The sequence below is a fragment of the Siniperca chuatsi genome, linkage group LG22, assembly GCF_020085105.1.
Source record: "Siniperca chuatsi isolate FFG_IHB_CAS linkage group LG22, ASM2008510v1, whole genome shotgun sequence".
In the NCBI taxonomy this organism is placed as follows: Eukaryota; Metazoa; Chordata; class Actinopteri; order Centrarchiformes; family Sinipercidae; genus Siniperca; species Siniperca chuatsi.
In genome coordinates, this window is record NC_058063.1 from 10,555,106 (window position 1) to 10,573,150 (window position 18,045).

General features: G+C 40.1%; 2 protein-coding genes across 4 annotated transcripts in view; both read left to right on the forward strand.

The window, feature by feature from the left end:
* Positions 1 to 1,721: 1,721 nt before the first annotated feature.
* On the forward strand, positions 1,722 to 10,208 carry LOC122870037 (myozenin-2-like). 2 transcript variants are annotated; one of them, XM_044183637.1, is made up of 6 exons: positions 1,722 to 2,068; positions 2,959 to 3,051; positions 3,927 to 4,093; positions 6,323 to 6,467; positions 8,933 to 9,116; positions 9,659 to 10,208. In XM_044183637.1, exons 2-6 carry the CDS (start codon positions 2,967 to 2,969, stop codon positions 9,882 to 9,884), a joined length of 807 nt encoding a protein of 268 aa, XP_044039572.1. In that variant the 5' UTR covers positions 1,722 to 2,068; positions 2,959 to 2,966; the 3' UTR covers positions 9,885 to 10,208. The 2 variants fall into 2 exon arrangements, with proteins under 2 accessions (XP_044039572.1, XP_044039574.1); XM_044183639.1 differs by having other exon boundaries at positions 1,738 to 2,068; positions 2,959 to 3,048.
* A 7,395-nt stretch (positions 10,209 to 17,603) lies between these two features.
* The window catches only part of LOC122870038 (inactive ubiquitin carboxyl-terminal hydrolase 53-like), a 38,392-nt gene continuing 37,950 nt past the window's right edge, over positions 17,604 to 18,045 (forward strand). The window contains exon 1 of one of the 2 annotated variants that reach the window (XM_044183640.1): positions 17,604 to 18,045. This exon is cut by the window's right edge and continues 29 nt beyond it. The gene's annotated coding sequence lies outside the window, so the exon portion shown is untranslated. The other variant, XM_044183641.1, reaches the window with a different exon arrangement.

Sequence of the window (18,045 nt, forward strand, 5' to 3'; positions counted from 1 at the left end):
GGTTGTCAAGTACCCCCATTAACAACACTCATCATGTTCCAAATATGTCCATTTTAAATGATTTGCAACTGGATATTATTTAACTAATGACTAATGAATACATGTGGATATAATACTGGATGTTAGCTGTTTCAATCATTTATCCATTTATTATTTAAGCTAATTATTACATTACAACCATTTATCCCCTACTTTTAGCTAACTGTTTATCTTTAAGCTATTTCAATAATGTATCGATTATTATAAGCTATCTATTAAACTATTTATACTGTTAGCCATGTCTGTATCCATTAACTTATTTTTAGCCTATTTCAACTGTTAAATCATTAATTGTAGCTATCTATTTAAGCTATTTATCCATATCCTATCTTACCTATTTCGAACATTTATTTAACTATTTTAACCATTTATCCCCTACTTTTAGCTAACTAATATAACTTATCCATTACTTTTAGCTATTTCAATCATTATTCATTACTTTTAGCTATCTGTCTCAACTGTTTATATTTTAAGCTAACGTTAACCTATTTCAACAGTTCATACTTTTAGCTAGGCCTATCTATTTTAGCTATTTTTCCATCTTTTTAGCTTTAGCCCTTACTTTTGGCTATTTCAACCATTTATCCCAGAGTTTTATAGCTATCTGTTTCAACTATAGGCTATTTTAAGCAATTTCAGAATCAGAATCAGAAATACTTTATTGATCCCCGAGGGGAAACTCTTTTGTTACAGCAGGTCCCCTTTACTTCAGTGCACACAGGAATAGAAGTGCTAGCAAAAAATATAATGCACTATAATACAGGTCAGAAAATAAATCAAGTACCAAGTGGGTATATGTATAAAGTAAAATAAGTGTGAAGTACAAAGTGGGTTTACCGGTTGATGATAATAAAATGGTATACAGTAATAGTGCATGAACTGTCAAGTTAAGTGTAGCTTATTAAGGTTATAATGAGACGGAGGATATTGCACAGCAGTAATAGAGGTATGAGTAATATCAATATCAATAAATAGGGAATTTTAAACTAAAACATTGCACAGGAGTATTACACAGAATATTGCACAATTATGTCAAGTATTGCAGAGATGTAATGATCAATGTCCAGTTTAATGACTTAGGGTCATACAGACTACACTTAGAGGGAGGAGTTAAAGAGTTTGATGACCACAGGCAGGAATGACTTCCTGTGGCGCTCTGTGGTACTTTTTGGGGGGATGAGTCTTTGTTTGACCAGCACATCATGGAGTGGGTGGGAGACGCTGTCCAAGATGGCATGTAGTTTGGCCAGCATCCTCCTCTCTGACACCACTGACAGAGAGTCCAGCTCCACCCCCACAATGTCACTGTGGGGGTGGAGGATAGCAGGACTAGGCCTATTTATACTTTTATCCAAGTATTTCAACCATTTAGCCTTTAACTTACTATTTCAGCTTTATCCATTAATTGTAGCTATGCATTTCTATCTATTTCAGCTATGTATTCATACTTTTAACAATCTATTTCAGTTTCAACCATTATCCATAACTTTTAGCTAACTGTTTCTGCTCACTTACTAACTAGTTTTCAGACACTCTTAATGACAAAATTGTTTAGGTGTTATGAATGTGGATATATATTTTTAATCAAATCGTAAATTATATTTTATCAAATTAGTTGAGTTCATCTTTCCGCATACCCTGGCAACTGCAAAAGTACCCCTGGTTGGGAATCACTGATATAGACCATCCTGAGCTACTGTAATGACACTAGCAGAGAGAGAGATAGATGGAGGGCAAAGCGAGCAGCAGTGGCAGCACTCTAAATTTAGTCTACCCTTCTTATTCACGCTAGTGAACTAAATACCAATGACAACAGACAAACTGACACCCACCCACCCAGTCAGTCAGTCACTTTGTCAGTTGGTTCAGACTGCAGTCCCCTCCACGGCAAGCCCCAGTGCCGGGGAGCGTGAGCACCACCACAGGTCGCACTACCCAGTCTGACCCTCTTGCCTCTCACCTTTCTGACTTCCTACCCTAAGGAGACAGGCACAACTTGCGACTCCCCCCTGAGGGTCCTTCAGGACAGGTAAGCCATCACAAGGGCTCTCCACAGGTGTGCTGTCTAGTTCTAACGTGACACTTTGAATCAAGCATGATTCATCTACTGTGGTTCCCTCTACATTTTCCTGTCAATCACACAGCTTGTCTTGTGTCACAGTTGAATTTTATTTCAGAATTTTCTTAAAAATTTTTTGTTAATATATTTTTGATAAATGCATCTCCTTTTTGTCTTTTTGCTTGACGTTTATATGTAGGGAACATCCCTAATATTTAACAGCAGCAAGTATGCATAAATCCCCAAACATTTCCCAAACCAGACAAGTTTGCAATTAAACTTTGCAAACATGTCTATTATCTACTGAGCCGAAACCAATGATTTCCAAATGATGAAGTGGTTTGCACGGTGAATAGACTTTGGCATTTTCTATGAAATGCTCCTTTGTTCCATCAGGAAACTTTTTGAAAAGTATTTTGGATTGGAATGAAACATTTGTGTTGTGTTCACTGACACCTTGGTGTAAACTTTCCACTGTGCTATTTCATCCACTGTCTTATGTGTTTGCTGTGACAGCGCCATGTTCTCTATGTGTGTCCTTTCAGCCCACTTGGGTAATTTCAAACATATTGATTCCCAGACCCCTGGGCCCTGACACAGCTGGTTGCCATGTCTGAAAAGCATGTGCTTGGTGTTTAACAGCCCAAGGTTATTTAAAGGGATGTGCTAATTTTGCCCTTTTCACTGCCCCAATAAATTCTATCTGCTTCGGTTGTGCGTAGTGTGGATGCTTGATGTTGGCCAATCGATGCCAACATGCAGCCATGCTGTCTTGCTTTTGTGTCTCTTTGTACGTTTGAACAGGTTGTACTAATGTGCGCTGTCTCCTGTAACTTTTTGCCTCACCCCTGACTCCCCAGGGGCAGCCATGTCACAGTTCTCCACTATGACAACCAGGGAGAGGAAAATACAGGCGGCAGCAATCTGCAGGGAGGTTCAAGCCCAGGAAGGTAGTTGTATCATTTCCTCTTCACTTCCTGGTTTTCTAATCCCTCTAACCACTCAGTTTCTCTCTCTTTCTCTTGTTGCATCCTTTCTTTGCTTCTGTTTCCATCTCACCTTCTCTCCTTCTCCCCACATCCTGCTCCTTTCACCCCTCTACATTCTTTTTTCATCACATGTATCAACATAGACGCAGATTTAACACCATAGCTTACAGTACACATTTAATTCTCAGACATATTAATTTTACTGTAAACACCAGCTCACCCTGTCTGACACACACGCACTGGACACTGCCACATTCACTTTATATAAAGTATGAGCCCACCATTTGCCAGTGCAGCAGTTGTCAACCCTCCCTTCTACGACCCTGACTATAAATAAGTAAATGAATACTTTTACAGGTCAAAGTAACTAATCCCTTTATCGTTGTCCTTTGAACACGCTATTTCAGGGTGAGGACAACTGTGTGGCTGGGATAGGGAGGGTCTGAAGACTGCTGACAGCTGAAAGATATTCTGGCAAATTATGCGCCTCACACCTGGATATAGGCCTATGACATCTCCATGATCAGCATGCAGTAGCTAGCATGCGGCACTAACCACAAAACAAGCACTGGACATGAGACATGTATTAGGAGGGAAGATAATTCCTCATTCATCATATTGGCAGGAATACCAAGTCAGCAATCCATGTAGAGGGCTTTTTTTGCAGCATTGTTTTATTTTTTCTGTGTGAATATAATTTGTGTTCAATGAGGTTTGATATGTGGGAGTATAGGAAATAAGAAAAGAAGTTTGTATTGTCAGAAATCAGATAAATTACATATTAAGTATATATTGTATACACAAGCTCTTTAGTCATTTGTTTGTCTCCGTATATCCAGATATAGAGATGGATCTTGGGAAGAAAATGAGCGTGCCTAAGGACATCATGTTGGAGGAGCTGTCTTTTGCCTCAAACCGAGGCTCCCGTCTCTTCAAAATACGCCAGAGACGCTCAGAAAAATACACTTTTGAGAGCACCCAGAATGAAAACAACAAGCAGCTCAATGTAAGCAGAAACTGTGATGCAATAATCACATGGGAATGAATACAAAAACACAATCTCATCAAGTCAATTATGTCTAAATTGTTTGTTATAGGAGTAGTTAGACATTATGGGAAATACATTGATTGCAAAGAGTTAGATGAGAAGATCAATACCACTCACAAGTCAGTGTTTTAACTACATGGATGGAGCTAGAGCCAGGAGGAGACAGTTAGCTTAGCTCAGCATAAAGACTGGAAGCAGGGGGAAACAGCTAGCCTGGCGTGTTAATTCTCAGCAAGAAAGCGAATAATCGTATTTCCCAAAATGTCAGTAATTTTTTAAAATAAATTCACAGTAGATCGATATGGATACAGCTAACTATTAAAACACACTTTGATAAAGGGGTTTTTGTAAGCATTTCACACTACCAGAGAGTGTTTTCTTCATGCACAGTCATCCATTTTCACCACATCTTTTTCCTCCATCACATGAATAACATTCGCACAATACTTTACATCCTGACAAAGCACATGTGGAAAAGATTAAACACTTGAAGTGTTTATTTGACTCGTGCTACAGACATGGAGCGACATAGAATAGTAGTTGTGAAAGTCTTACAGCAGGTCATAGGTAGCTTTATTAATGTCCCTTTGTGTATGGTATGGATGGGCAGTGTGCCAAGTCAGCATTTTGTTTTCCCAGCAGTACTTATCTTAGCCTGACCTGGTCACACATCAAGCTATTTATGTACCAAAGCTCTCAGTAAAATTTAATCAAGATAAACTAAGTTTCTCTTTGTTATATCTAATTAATTAGCAGCACTAGTTTTATCCTCTTTCATTTAGTTGTTTGGTGGCCTTGTGTACTTTTCATTGCCCTCTTGAAGTCCATAGATAAAATAATTATTATGCTCCAGGGAAGTTTTCCCCCTCATCTTTGAAGTGAGAATAACTCACATATTTCTGGTTTGTTTATTGCTCGGGGCAATGGAGGGATTTTGTTTCAAGTTGTCAACATTTCCTGAGGAAGTCCTGGCGTAAATCATCATAAATATCTTTCAGAGGGATGAAAGCTGGGTGCTTGGGCTGCCGTACATTTCTTCCCAGCCCACAGAACAATGTTTCTAATGTAAGGAAAAGTGGACACCCAGACAATTTCTCTGCTTCTTGCTGTTGTTTAAAAACATGTAAAATTAAGATTTGTTAACTGCTTTGAGTCCACATGAAAAATTTCACAGACACTACTATGCCACCAATTAACTGTGCAAAAATATAAAAATATAATCCAATGTGAGACAGGACGTTGTTGATGAAACAATCTCACCATGAGGTCCACTTAATAGCAGTTCTGGAGCTTTCAATCATATTACACAATCTTCCTCAGCAGATTGAATTTGCACAGTTGTCATGGACATGTAGATGTTCAATTTTCCATGTTTGTTAGTGCTTTAAAGACTCTGCTTGTCTGTGTTGACAGCTTTTGATTTTATCACACAATCTTCCTCAGCAGATGGACATTTGTCTTTTTTAAGCCAACATGGATGAAAAGTCCTTAAAGTTGCTATAATCAATGTTTTGATATTAACAATGGCTCAGATGACTATGTTTAAGTGAAAGGCAAAGAATTATCACCCATGTCTGCAGTTCTCCTCAGCTCTACAGAGCATTTTTTGCATCTTTGAAGTTTTTTATTTTTGTTTTCAGAACTGCAAATTGACTGTTTTGTTCACTCTCACACTCTCTTCTGAGTCTTCTCCAGCAGTATCAGGCAGCTGTTGACAGCGCAAACTATACTCTACCTGCCCAGCACCAAATGGCAGACAGACAAAGTTAGCGACTAGCTGGTGAAGAAAGTGGAACATTTAGCAGCTAATTTGCCCGATATTTCACTCAGAAATCCTTTAACTGAGCTAAAAGGAGAATAAATATTTGACTTACATTTGTCAGGTGGCCAGAAACACGACTCCAAATGAATGTTGCTCCATATTTGCTGATTGTGCAACTGCTAACAAATTTGACACATCAACTTAAAAAGTGATAATATGTCATTGTTGTGTTACAAGTTGTTTCTTCTGCCCCCAAGTGGCCAAAAATTCAGTTAATGCAGGTTCAAAGTGCTTGGAAAAATGGAAATTCTAAGTGGACCTTGTTTTTTCAATTACTATTCCCAGATTTCTCCAGAATCGCATATCCCACCTTTAAATTTTCTTTGAAGCTCAACTCACCTCTTCTTCTCACATTTTTGTTTTAGAACACAATGGTTTCTCAAACTGAGAATGGGGACGCCACGGACAGCCACAGCGGCGAGAACAACTTGGGTGTCGACCAGCCACCTAAAGTGCTGTCCGACACACCAGATACAAGAATGGTGCCAAATCCAGACAGGATTGCCCCGGGTAGGTCATGCTGGTTATACAATGTACTGGAACACCAATACATTTCAAGGACCCAAAACCATTGCAGCAGTGACATAGTGTAGCTAAGGTTAGATCAACAAACCAGTTGACCTCTGTTCAACTCAGTGACCTTACTTAGTCTCTGTTTCTGCAGAACAATACACTGAAACTACTTTCCATTTATTACATCACTGATGAAGTCCAGTCCTGAGAGGAGTATTTTATCTTAGATTGTCACTGTTATGTCCTGCACAGTTTTGGCTTCATTAACATGTTTGGTATAATTTTGCCATACTGAACCTCTTTAGATGAGCAGTTTTTTTAAACATTCCAATATATATTGAATGTACAGTACAGGTCATGAGAAATGGTACTGCTTCTGCTGGGTAGACTGTGTGGATGTGCTCTCCACAAAGCACTGGATGTGCAGTGTTTTGATAAGGATTCAACAGTTTTTCATTGTTTGTACTCATGCAGGCTTTGATCATGAAGGAAAACATTTTCTTCTTGCCTGAAATCTGCTGGCCTCAGGCGGAATATGATTACACATTTTCATTCTCCTACTCTCTGCCTGTCTCCTTTCTTTCTCTGTCTTTCTATCTTCATCCCACTCCTTTGTTTCATGTCTACTCCCCCACATTCCCCCTATTTCTCTCATTCCCCATTCCTCATTTTTTGACCTCTCATCGTTACTATCAGCTTTGACCATCTTTTTAAAAAAATGTTGAGTTTTATCACACGGGAAGTGTTTCCTGTTTGCCTCTCATGCCACTGATACCATCAGCTTTTTCACTCACATCCTCTCTTGTGTCTCAATTTTGCCAGTTGACACAAAACCAGTACCGATTTAGGGATGAGCACGTCTACACAGGGGTGGGGTGTTATTTCTGGAGTTCAGGACCAGACACCACCCTTCAGTGTCTGAATGAAGTCACTCCAGCTGTAGCAGAAATCAGGCCAATGTGCGTTAGGTATCAAATGGTAAGAACTCTTAAAATAGCACACTCATCCACCCAGGGGTGCATGTTCCATGTCCCTGTCCTGGCAGCAAAATGTCTTAACCAGGCTACAGTGATAGACAGTGAACACTTCAGATTCTAACGGAGCTTAAATAAGACAATAATTGGCAGAGAATATGCTGAAGATGTGAAGAGTCAAATTTTGCAAGTCAAATAATAATTCACCATAGCTTTTAAAACTTTCTAAAAATGTACTGTTATGTGCATTTGAATAGTTTTGTGCCCTTTATGTGCAAAAAACCAGCCTGCTATGTTTCTCTCTGTCCTTTCAGGGCTTTTTGGGATCCCTCTTTCATCTCCACATAGAGTACATAAAGCTGGGTGTGTGGCAGTCCTTACCCACAAAAATATCAGCTCAGCCAAATGTCCAACCACGAGAACAATATTCCATGGCCTCAGAAAATCTTTTGCACAGTGTTTTGTAATAGATTCCCCCCAAAATCTGTAAACTTCCCCACAGGTCTGTTTGGTCTCTCCTGCTTCCTCCTCAGGGCAAAACATAAACTCAGGAAGGGGGGATTGTTCATTGTGAGAGGTCAGGACGTGACATGACGCCCCGTGTTATGTAATGCCTGAGCTTGCAAGCCCCCCTGAGTGAAGCGCTGGGTTTGAAGGATAGTGCTTTGGATAGGCCTCTCCAATCAACACACATAGACTACGCAGGGAGACACACAAGCAGGCATGCACATGCACACACACACACACACACACACACACACACAGAAACACAGGGAAGCTGCCCCTTGATTTGTTTTGCTGTGAACTTTAATAAGAAATAAAGGGATAAAGAAAAACAAGTGCAAGGTATTGCAATGTTGCACACTCAGAGTGATATTAATAAGTTACATAATATATATATATATATATATATTATTCTTATGGAGTTTGTATTTTTTTCTATTTTCTTTTGTAATTGGACTATTGAATTGGATTGGACTATTGAATTGAATTGGAATATTCAATTCTTTCCTCACTCATCTTCTCTCTCTCTCTCTCTCGCACCCACACGATCTGATTTGCAAAAAACCCCCTTGCAATCAATGTTACAAAAAAGATTTCACATAATACTAAGTACTTTAAAGCTGAAAAAAGCAACTTCGACTCATCATCACATGATGAGACATCAGCAAACTGCATGCACTCCTGCTTAAGCACTCATAACCAGCTGACTAGTTTGTGGTTGTTTTATGTAAAAGGAAATCAAAGGGAATTTCGAATTTGGCTCTTAAATTTCACTTCATTACCAACCATGTTTGGGGAAATGCCCAACCCAGACACCAGAATTGTTTTGGAAAAATAGAGTTAAATTGAAAAATATAAATAAATAGATAAAAAAAATGTAAAAGTGAATACACTTAAAAAAGAATGGAGAAATGAATACCTGCACTTTGGCTGACATATAAAAACCGTGTTTTCAATCACTGTCTGTGCTGTAAACCCACCCAGGGTACGGAAGTCCTTTGAAAGACATCCCTCCAGAAAAGTTCAACAGTACAGCAGTGCCAAAGTCCTACCACTCACCCTGGGAGCAGGCCATCATCAATGACCCGGCCTTGGCCGGCACTCTCATCACCTGCATACCCGAGCCGGAGCCCCGACTGGACCTACCAGGGTTCAAAAGTTTCAACAGGTAACAACCTTACAGGTGGACAGCAAGTCATTCATTAAATAAAAATGGCTACAAAATGCCAAATTTAAAGAAGCAGACACATGTAAACTGAACTGTGAATATTTGGATGATGGTAAATGTTAGACCAGTAGAGCACACACATAAAGTCAGAAAACTGACACAGTAATGTGATTATATACAGAAATATCTAAAGTTTGCAAGCATTAGCCACCATAAGCTACCAGTCATACCAGACCAAATAAGGCTGTAGCAGGAAAACCCCTGAATTGAGAAAGTGTGTATTTAATTGCTTATGAATTCAACTTCATTCATAAAAGGAAATGTGTGATATTTTGTTATTAAAAATTGACATACAAATGCTGAGTGAGCAAAACAAGTACTGTCCTATGCTTCTCATTCTAAGCAGCTATTTCCTAGAATATGTCCCCTGGTCAAAGTCCTTGCTTGGCTTTAATTAGTTGCATCACTTCAAATGTCACTGCAGTCCCTCTCATTAGCACATGACGACTGCTGTTAAAACACTGTCGCTCCGTCACCTCCAGGGTAGCAACCCCGTTCGGTGGCTTCAGCAAGGCACCCAGACCTGCTCCCATCAAGCCCCTCCAGGTGGAACCCCTCCCTGACTACCCTGAGCTCCAGGGGGACACGGCGGTAAATCGACCCTCCTTCAACAGATCTGCTCTCGGGTGGGTGTCGGCGGGCGGTCCAGTCCCCCTCCCTACCGTTTCCCTTGAGCCTATGCTCATCCCTGAGTCAGAGGATCTTTGAACCCATAATGAGGTCACACAGGGTTGATGTCTACTTGGTTGCTGCACCAGTGGTTATGGTGAGCGCGGTAACATTGCGGTGAGAACAGAGTCAGGGTGAGAGAAAGCATCCTGTTGGGCGTTGCTGGTTCAAGTTACCATGTATGCAGCATCCCTTGGTTTTCCAGGGATGTTAACTATTGCACTGCACTCAAAAATGAATGAATCATCCTGTACAGTAGGCAGAGACACTACTAGAAGAAATGTTTGATGTATATTAATGTGCATAAGAGTATTTTATCTTGCAGACACATGTTTTTGCTCAATAAAATGCTGTAGAATTCAACAAGTTGTTTTTTAATGTTTTTTTATTTTTTATGCTTGAATTTCATTTTCTGCCACTGAAATTGTGAAAAATGAATACACACTTTCGAGATGCTTCTGCTTTTGGACATGGATGCAAATCTGTAAGATATTCCCCAACATGCCCCCAGGTGATAATTTCACAGTGAGTTGGTCTGAGCTACAATGAAGGCTCACTTGAGTGAATGATGCTTTGCCTATGTGTTATAGTCATTTGCAAACCCATCACTTATCGCAGCGTGTGAGACTCCAAAGATACATGTGAGCCACTGTAGCGCGCCTCAAGGTTACACTTCCTGACAAATCAAATCTGCTTCACTGACATGAGCGGCTTGACTGATGTGTCTCTCACCTTTTGGCTATGCCCAGTCGAAGGAATGGGATTGATGGGAGAGCTGCTTGATGAGCTGTGCCCACTCTGTATCTGTCTGTTTATTACTACAGCCCTTAGGAATTTATCTCAGAGATAACAGGCTTAAGCAAACAGACTTGACTGAGTGAAAGTTGCCAGCAGGTTTTTCAAGTGATGCACAGACAATGTACAGTAAGTTAACCATGTTTTTATTCAGCTCAAAGAAGAGAAAAGTTCATTATTTAGCCTTGTCTTGAATTTCTAGTGTTTGAGTACTTGTAGACAATATTAGCGATATTTTGCTTTTATAATTGGTGTAGTAAAAAACTACTTTTAAACAAATGCATGGTGCAGCTAGTATCATCAAGCTAACATGCTAGCTTGTTTCTGTCAACACTAATTGCTTTTAATGAGTATTGTTAAAAGGATGTGTTCTATATGTTTGTATGTACTTACTTATCTCCGTTAATGTAACAAGTGTGAGAAATATAACAACAATTTATAATACTAATGTGTCTCTTAACTATCATTAACACTTTTGCATGTGTACTGCTTCTTAACCAACAGTGATATTTGAATAACTGAAGAAAACCTGAAGCAGTGGAGAAGGTCAAATATTTCACAGCCCTTTTACTTTTCCATTTCCATTATCATACTCTTCCTGTTTAATCATTGGCCATTTGAGTCCACGTGCCACAAGGTTAAAGCCATAAAAGAGCATATCCACTCGTTTCACCTGTGACCACAGATTAAAAGTGCTTTGACCTTAGTCCTTAGAGTATTAGGTTGCTACTAGTAACTGTAAGTTTGGTGTAAAATGCACGAGAACCATGATTTTACGGGTCAAGTCTGATTGATCACAATGTGATGCGAGGAAAGGCACATACCTAGATACACAATAATGGACAGTCTGGAGGTTTCATTTAGGAGGGGTCAGATCTCATTGTAGGTGTATCTGTCAATCACTATAACAGTGATACCAAGGTGATGTGTTTAATTTTGTAAAAGTTATTGAAGTCTTCTCTGTCTCCAAAAATGAATTTGGAAATGCCTCCCAGACTTCCTTCAGCCATGTGACTAAGTCCAGCATCAGCATTCCTCGCCTCTGTCGGAGACCCTGTGGAATGTGCAGCTCCCGGTGCCACTCCCTTTTTGAGTCCTATTGAATTCCTCTCGCCAGCCTCTTCAGGAGAACGGTGTGTACAACACACCAACACAGCATCCGACAGTGCCAATAGCTCTGCCAAGTACCACAGTAAATATTGAGCAGTGTTTATCAAGGGCAGGCATGAACTCTTTTTGAACTTTGATTGTAGCCATTATCAAAATGCAGCAACGGAAATATTACTGGCAGAGACTGGAGCGTAGGCTGAGGGTCGGAGAGCCGGACGATTCGATTATTAGTCTCTAAATGCAACCGGTTTCCCCTCAGGCGTGTTTGCCTTGGCATGAGATGGCACAATAGGCACCGGATACTGGATTATAGGCTGTGAAGTCGACAGTTTGCCCTGGACAATAGGGTGGCCTGGAAAGTGAGGTGATAGCATGGTAGAGCCTCAGTGAGCTCAAATACTATAATTTTAGAAACTTCTTTGGAGAGGGAGAAACAGCACACAAACACCTGATAGGAATCAAAGACTGGAGTCACCACTTGTTATGTAACAAGAAGCCTGATAAGATGGGAACATGCTGGGGGTTTTTTTGTGTTCAACAGGTTCAAGACGTGCGAGAGAAGTCAAATTCGACTAAATTTCATCACTCATCTTGTGTTTTATACTCTGTGACCCAGCTCAGTCCATAACTGAGCAGCTGGCCTTCGGCATCTTTATCAGCAGATAACAATGGCCTCTGCTGCTGTTGCATTCACTGTCATGTTTTAAAGCTAAAGTCCCTCGGGTTTCCATCTGCACACACAGCACCGAACACTGAGTGTGCAGTCTGCTGCTGACACAGACAACTGCTAAAAGGTTGAGCCACATGACCAGCCAATAACTCAGAAGGATTTCTTTAAGCATGCACGGGTCGGGTGAGAAAACAAACGTGTTGCGAAATAAAAACTGTAAGGGCGTTCAGCTGTACCTAGAGGGAGACATATGGTTCTCTTAAAAGTTTTAGCACGCAGACACACTTTTGAAGAGTCCACGGTTAGATTTCGGGTGGAGTTTATGCTCAGATTTTCCACCAGATACGTTGGAAATCTGGGATTAACCTTGTGATATTGTGTCAAAAGTGACCTCCTGACATAAAAATCCATAAATGGCTGAAAAGCACAGCTAATAGCGTGTCAACATTTTAGTTCACATTCTTGCCTAGACTTGCCTAGCGTGATGGATGTGGGCAGCAGGTGGTCATCCTCACAGGACAGTGCAAAGCCCAATGGGATATCTAAAAATATGAGTGAAAAAAAAGCATCCCAGGGGTCAGTAGTGTTGTGGTGTTGGGTTTGCCAATGAGGTGAGGTGATGGGGGATGGGGCACACATTCCACTCCTGAAATGAAGTGACACATTGGGTTGAACTATGTTTCACACTGAGAAAATGTTCAGTCAATCAAGTGTCAGCAAGGTATGCAAGCGTGGATGCCTGCGTACGTACATGTTCATCCATAAACTCATACTCAATAATGAGTATGCTTGTTTGTCAGTGTGTGTGTGTGTGTGTGTGTGTGTGTGTGTGTGTGTGTAAGTTTGAGGGGAATATATCTAATTGGATGGGATAACGAGATGAATGCCAAAATGAATCTCTGATCTTTTGGTACAAATAAATACAGAAAATCATTGTTGAATAATGTGCACTCATTTTCATCAAGTGCAGAGAGGTTAACTACACAGAAATTCACCACTGTAGAAACCACTGCATGGAAGGATGCACACAGCTAGGCTAGTAATTAGCCTGTTTGGACAAATGAACATTCAAGATTGTGTTCCTGTTTACTTGCAAAAGCCCTTGAGACCAATTAGAGCTATGCTCTCTCACAGTAATCCAGCCTCTGACTTTTACCTCAGGGGGGCTCATCTATATTCCTAACTGGTCAATATATGTTAACCTCTTCTCTTTGGTTAATAGTCAGAGAAGAATTATTAACTTACAACTGCTAACACAACCAATAAGTAAACAAACTGTGGCACTGAGACCTTCAGGTGACAAGTAAAACGCTCATCTAGCTGGGAAAGAGCAGAAAAGAGCTTTAAATGTCCTTAATGTGGCGATAGGAAAGAAATAGCCCATTTTTGATGATGTTGCCGGGGAAAGAATAATTAATGTGCCTTATCTTAGTCAATGAAGGGTATTACTTTCCCTAACAGACAGCACTGAGGCAATAGCATGCTTTTCCTGTGCGCTGCAGCTACCACGGATACGGCAAACACAGCAGTGAAATATATCACAGTCAGCCCTTTGGCTGCACTCCAGAATTAATGTAACATGGTCAATTGCCAAAAAATGATGCTTATGTCATCCACTTTTCTGCAGTAAAACAATGAGCACAGTCCTACTTGGGGGTTAGAGAGAAAAGGTAAATTACTACACATGAATAAAAAGTAACATAAATGCACACAGAAGGGTCTTTCCTCCAGGATGGACAAAATCTCTCACCTGCTGCCATGGTGTATTACAAAACACCCATGCTGGGACATCATGCTGTGTTTGTAGTAATGTTAAGTCATCATGATAGCACACAAAATACCACTCAGTGAATAACATACAATGTAGACAAGATGGACGAAATGATACATTGTTGTGTCTTATCAGTGATTCTTTGAACTATGTTTTCTGCAGGCCCTTATTTTGAAATTTGACTGGACTGAAATGAATTCCCAGATGTCACAACCAAGAAGTATATTGAAAAGTGATTGAACAAAAAGTCCTCACCATAAACCGTTGATTTAATTGTTCTTAAATAAACCTTGAGGAGCGGTTTCGTTCCAAAAAACTCATCATTACCAGATTTGAATCCCCAGTTAAATATAGAGTTGCTTCAGAGGCGTGGCCTCCCATGGCCCTCATTGTGGCGTTCGAGCATGTCTAATCTCTTACATAACAACAGGGCATTCACTACTGTGTGATTCCTCATTAGTAGTAATTCAATAGCAACACAACGAATGGCTTTCACAGAAAACATTCCAAGCTTTGCTTTGTTCAGTCATTCCACTTTGTGCGGTTTTTGCAGAAAGTGACAAAAGGGCGTTTTCATTTAAGTAACCTTGACTGACAATCTCACAGTTTGAGCTCACACACAAATTTATTCTTAACAAATATCCCATATTTGTTTGTGTTTATGTGCATGGTCCGGACGGCTTGTGTCCTCATATTACTTTTCATTAGTACAAGTTGTTCTTGATTCTTGGAATTGATTCTTGCTTTGTGATTAATCAGATTCATTTCTAATATATTTCAACCTTTTGTGGTTTATTTTACATGTGCCCTGGTTTAAAAAGGAACACCCTGAAAGCATGGACTTTTAAAAAGGTTGTATGGTTTTGGAATTGTTGCCCCACTTTCCCTTTGTCTCAGGGCAATAGAGTACAGTAAGTATGGATTGAAAAGCCAGACAACAGTGCTAAAAATATCCCACTTCAAATAGCGCAGTACATTCGGGGTGAAATGGAATTTAGCTGCCCAGTGACCCAATCAACATCATCAATGAATCTATTTATCTGACAAAAAAGGTATTGGCAACCTGGTGGCTGTGTAGTGAGAGGAAAAAGCCAAATAAAACATATCACATTAAAAGTAAACTTGATTCCTCATAGTTGATAATGTACCAGTGTTGTTGTTGGTGCTGGTGAAAGTGTAAGAAAAAAAAAGGGAAAGAGAGGATGCAGGTTTGTCATTTGAGCTGTGTTTATCCAGTGTGTTCAGCAGATCTCTTGCTGTTCACTGGGGCTTTCTCAAGGTGAGAAGTCAGGGCAACGGCACCAGCTCTCAGCGGGACATTATTACTGTCTCCTTGCAGAGCTGGCAAAGTCTTGTTAATTAATCTTAAATTACAATGCCCTTCACAATAGAATTAAACTTGTGTGGGGTCAGTGGTTTGCCGGGCTGTTAGATATGACTTTAAGAACATTTTGATCTCACATTCAGCAAGTTATACAGATAATCAAATTGAAATTTGCAAAGTTACCAACAAAGTAGTGAACACTTCAATGGGCAAAAATGAATAAATCATATCAAAAAACCAATGAGCCGCTATTCTGCAGAAGTCATTCAAAGTGCATGCCAGCCAGGCAACAATTTGTCAGCGCAATGATACAGTCATTTTTAGACTTTTGGCTCAGAGTAAGGCAGCAATGCTGACAGGGCACAAATTGTCAGATTCAGCGGCCGGATTGCAAGCTGTCCACCAAGGTCAGAAAAGAAAAGTTTACATTTGTGGAACTTGTTAAAGACCTGATCTGTTTGAGCTGTCAGATCCATAATTTATAGGGAGTATAAGATATTCAGTGGCAGCACTTCAAAGTGAGGAGGCCTACAGCCAGGGTGAGAATGTCCAACATCATACATTTAATCTTCTCTATGTGACCTCGGAGCACCACACTGATAAGAAAATACTTTTTTGGTAATGCTGTCTAAAAAAAACCTCTCCAGAATGTGTCTGGTTACAAGGTAAGTTAAATACTTTTACGCCAAGATCGTTAAAGCTCACATCACTCAAACTGATTATTACCACACTCTCGAACTTTTTTATTTTTTAAGAGGAAGCATTAAATGTCCCTCGAGGAAATATGTGGAGAGGGAAATGGCATTGTCTCCTCAATGGGCCCTTTCGAGTACTTCCTGGGGAAAGGCTGGACCACGCTGACACATTGTGACCCCTCACCGCACGCTCAATCACAGCGTATAGTTTCTTCATCCTTAATGAGTGACTGCGCTGATTTTTTTTGAAAGCAGAGATTTTTTCTTTTAACACAAAACTTGTTGGAAAAATGGCCTGGTTAAAATAATTGGCACACAGCTGATTATCTAATTTTTTTAGATTTAGTTTAGTTTTTAAGGGTTTCACAGAAGGTGACACAAAACTCTGCTGAAGTGCATTTCCTCCTACAGTCTTTAGTCTACATTAAGTAGATATTGCAGATGAATTGGCCAAATGTTTTTTAAAAAGCCAGTGTGGAGTTTGCAAAAATGTGCTGATTACAGATATTATAGATTCCTCCTCCATAGCACTAAAAAAAAAAACATACAGTAGGCTATTTATAAGAGAGTCATTGCACAAGTTAAAATGGTTTGACCTACAGTAGAGATGTTTTTGGAAATAAATGAATGGAACCTCAAAAATATAGTTTATGGCCTCATAATTACAGTATATCCCATATAATATGCCCTCTTGTGGAGGCAATCCAAACTACTTATTTTAATTAATATAATTTTTCCTTAGAAAAATGTGGTCAGCTTGCTGGGGGCCTTCAGCCATGAAACATGATAGGGCTATTATTACACTCAGTAGTCTCTTGCTTCAAAGAAGGGAAGAAAGGCTTTAATTGTAGGTCTCTCTCAGTGCTTTCTTTATATAACAGGATCAGGCAGATGGTGTTCGGGTAACAAGAGCCTTACATCACTTTCCTCCACTACCTTCATAATCATCAGTGTAATAATTGGCACATTGTTGGGATATAACCATGCAGGTAAATGTTTAACACCCCTAAAAACATGTTTAATCACTGCCCACCACACCACTGCAATGCATACTTCATTTGCAAATGCATGCAGATATTCTATTGGTAGTTGCTGGCTTTATGACATTTTTGCATCCCTGCATGCAGACAACAAAAACAAAAACATTTATTACTAATATTCAAATGCATTATAAGTTATTTTCCAGCTTTTTCTGAAAGACATGCTACTTTTAAACAAAATTTCAAGTATGTATATGATGCAGTTTTGCTATAGGAGAGCTATAAACAAACACTACGCATTGTAGTGGGCTGCAAACTGCAAACCCCTGCACCGTGGAGCAACATTAACGCGCCTGCCAGCAGAGTTGACGCTCTGCAAATGTTGGAGAGAGTGTGTGTGTGTGTGTGCGCGCGCGCTGTAGCTGTGGCAGTGGTGTACAGTAGCATGGCACACTGCAGTAAATACACAGTTGAAGAGGCGGGGTTTGACATCTCGGCTCTGAAAACATCTCTAATCCAGTATTTCAGGTGCCGAAGTCGAACGAGCGACCATTGCTCACTACCGCCGCGCATCAGCGAACTGCAGCAGAACCGCACGCCTCTAAAAACCGGAATATATCGCAAGTGGACAGAGACGGCTGCTGTGTCCGAAGTGGAATTCCCGAGAGCAAAGAAATCCTACAAAAGCCAGAGAGAGTGAAGTTTCAGCGGCGTAAAGACAACACTTTGTTTTCTGGTTGGTGTTTTAGTTTAGTCCAGCGACTCCTACCGCTTCTCAGTTCCTCCCCCCGAAACTCAACCAAAATACTTCAACTCTTGCTCTCACTGGAGGATATTACCGCACTTTGGGTTTGG

Bases quoted from the DNA above. Each gene is read 5' to 3' on its own strand.
- LOC122870037 (XM_044183637.1), top strand. From the start codon at position 2,967: ATGTCACAGTTCTCCACTATGACAACCAGGGAGAGGAAAATACAGGCG. The intron at 3,052-3,926 runs GTTGTATCATTT...CCGTATATCCAG, and splicing joins GGTTCAAGCCCAGGAAGGTA to ATATAGAGATGGATCTTGGG. The intron at 6,468-8,932 runs GTAGGTCATGCT...AAACCCACCCAG, and splicing joins TCCAGACAGGATTGCCCCGG to GGTACGGAAGTCCTTTGAAA.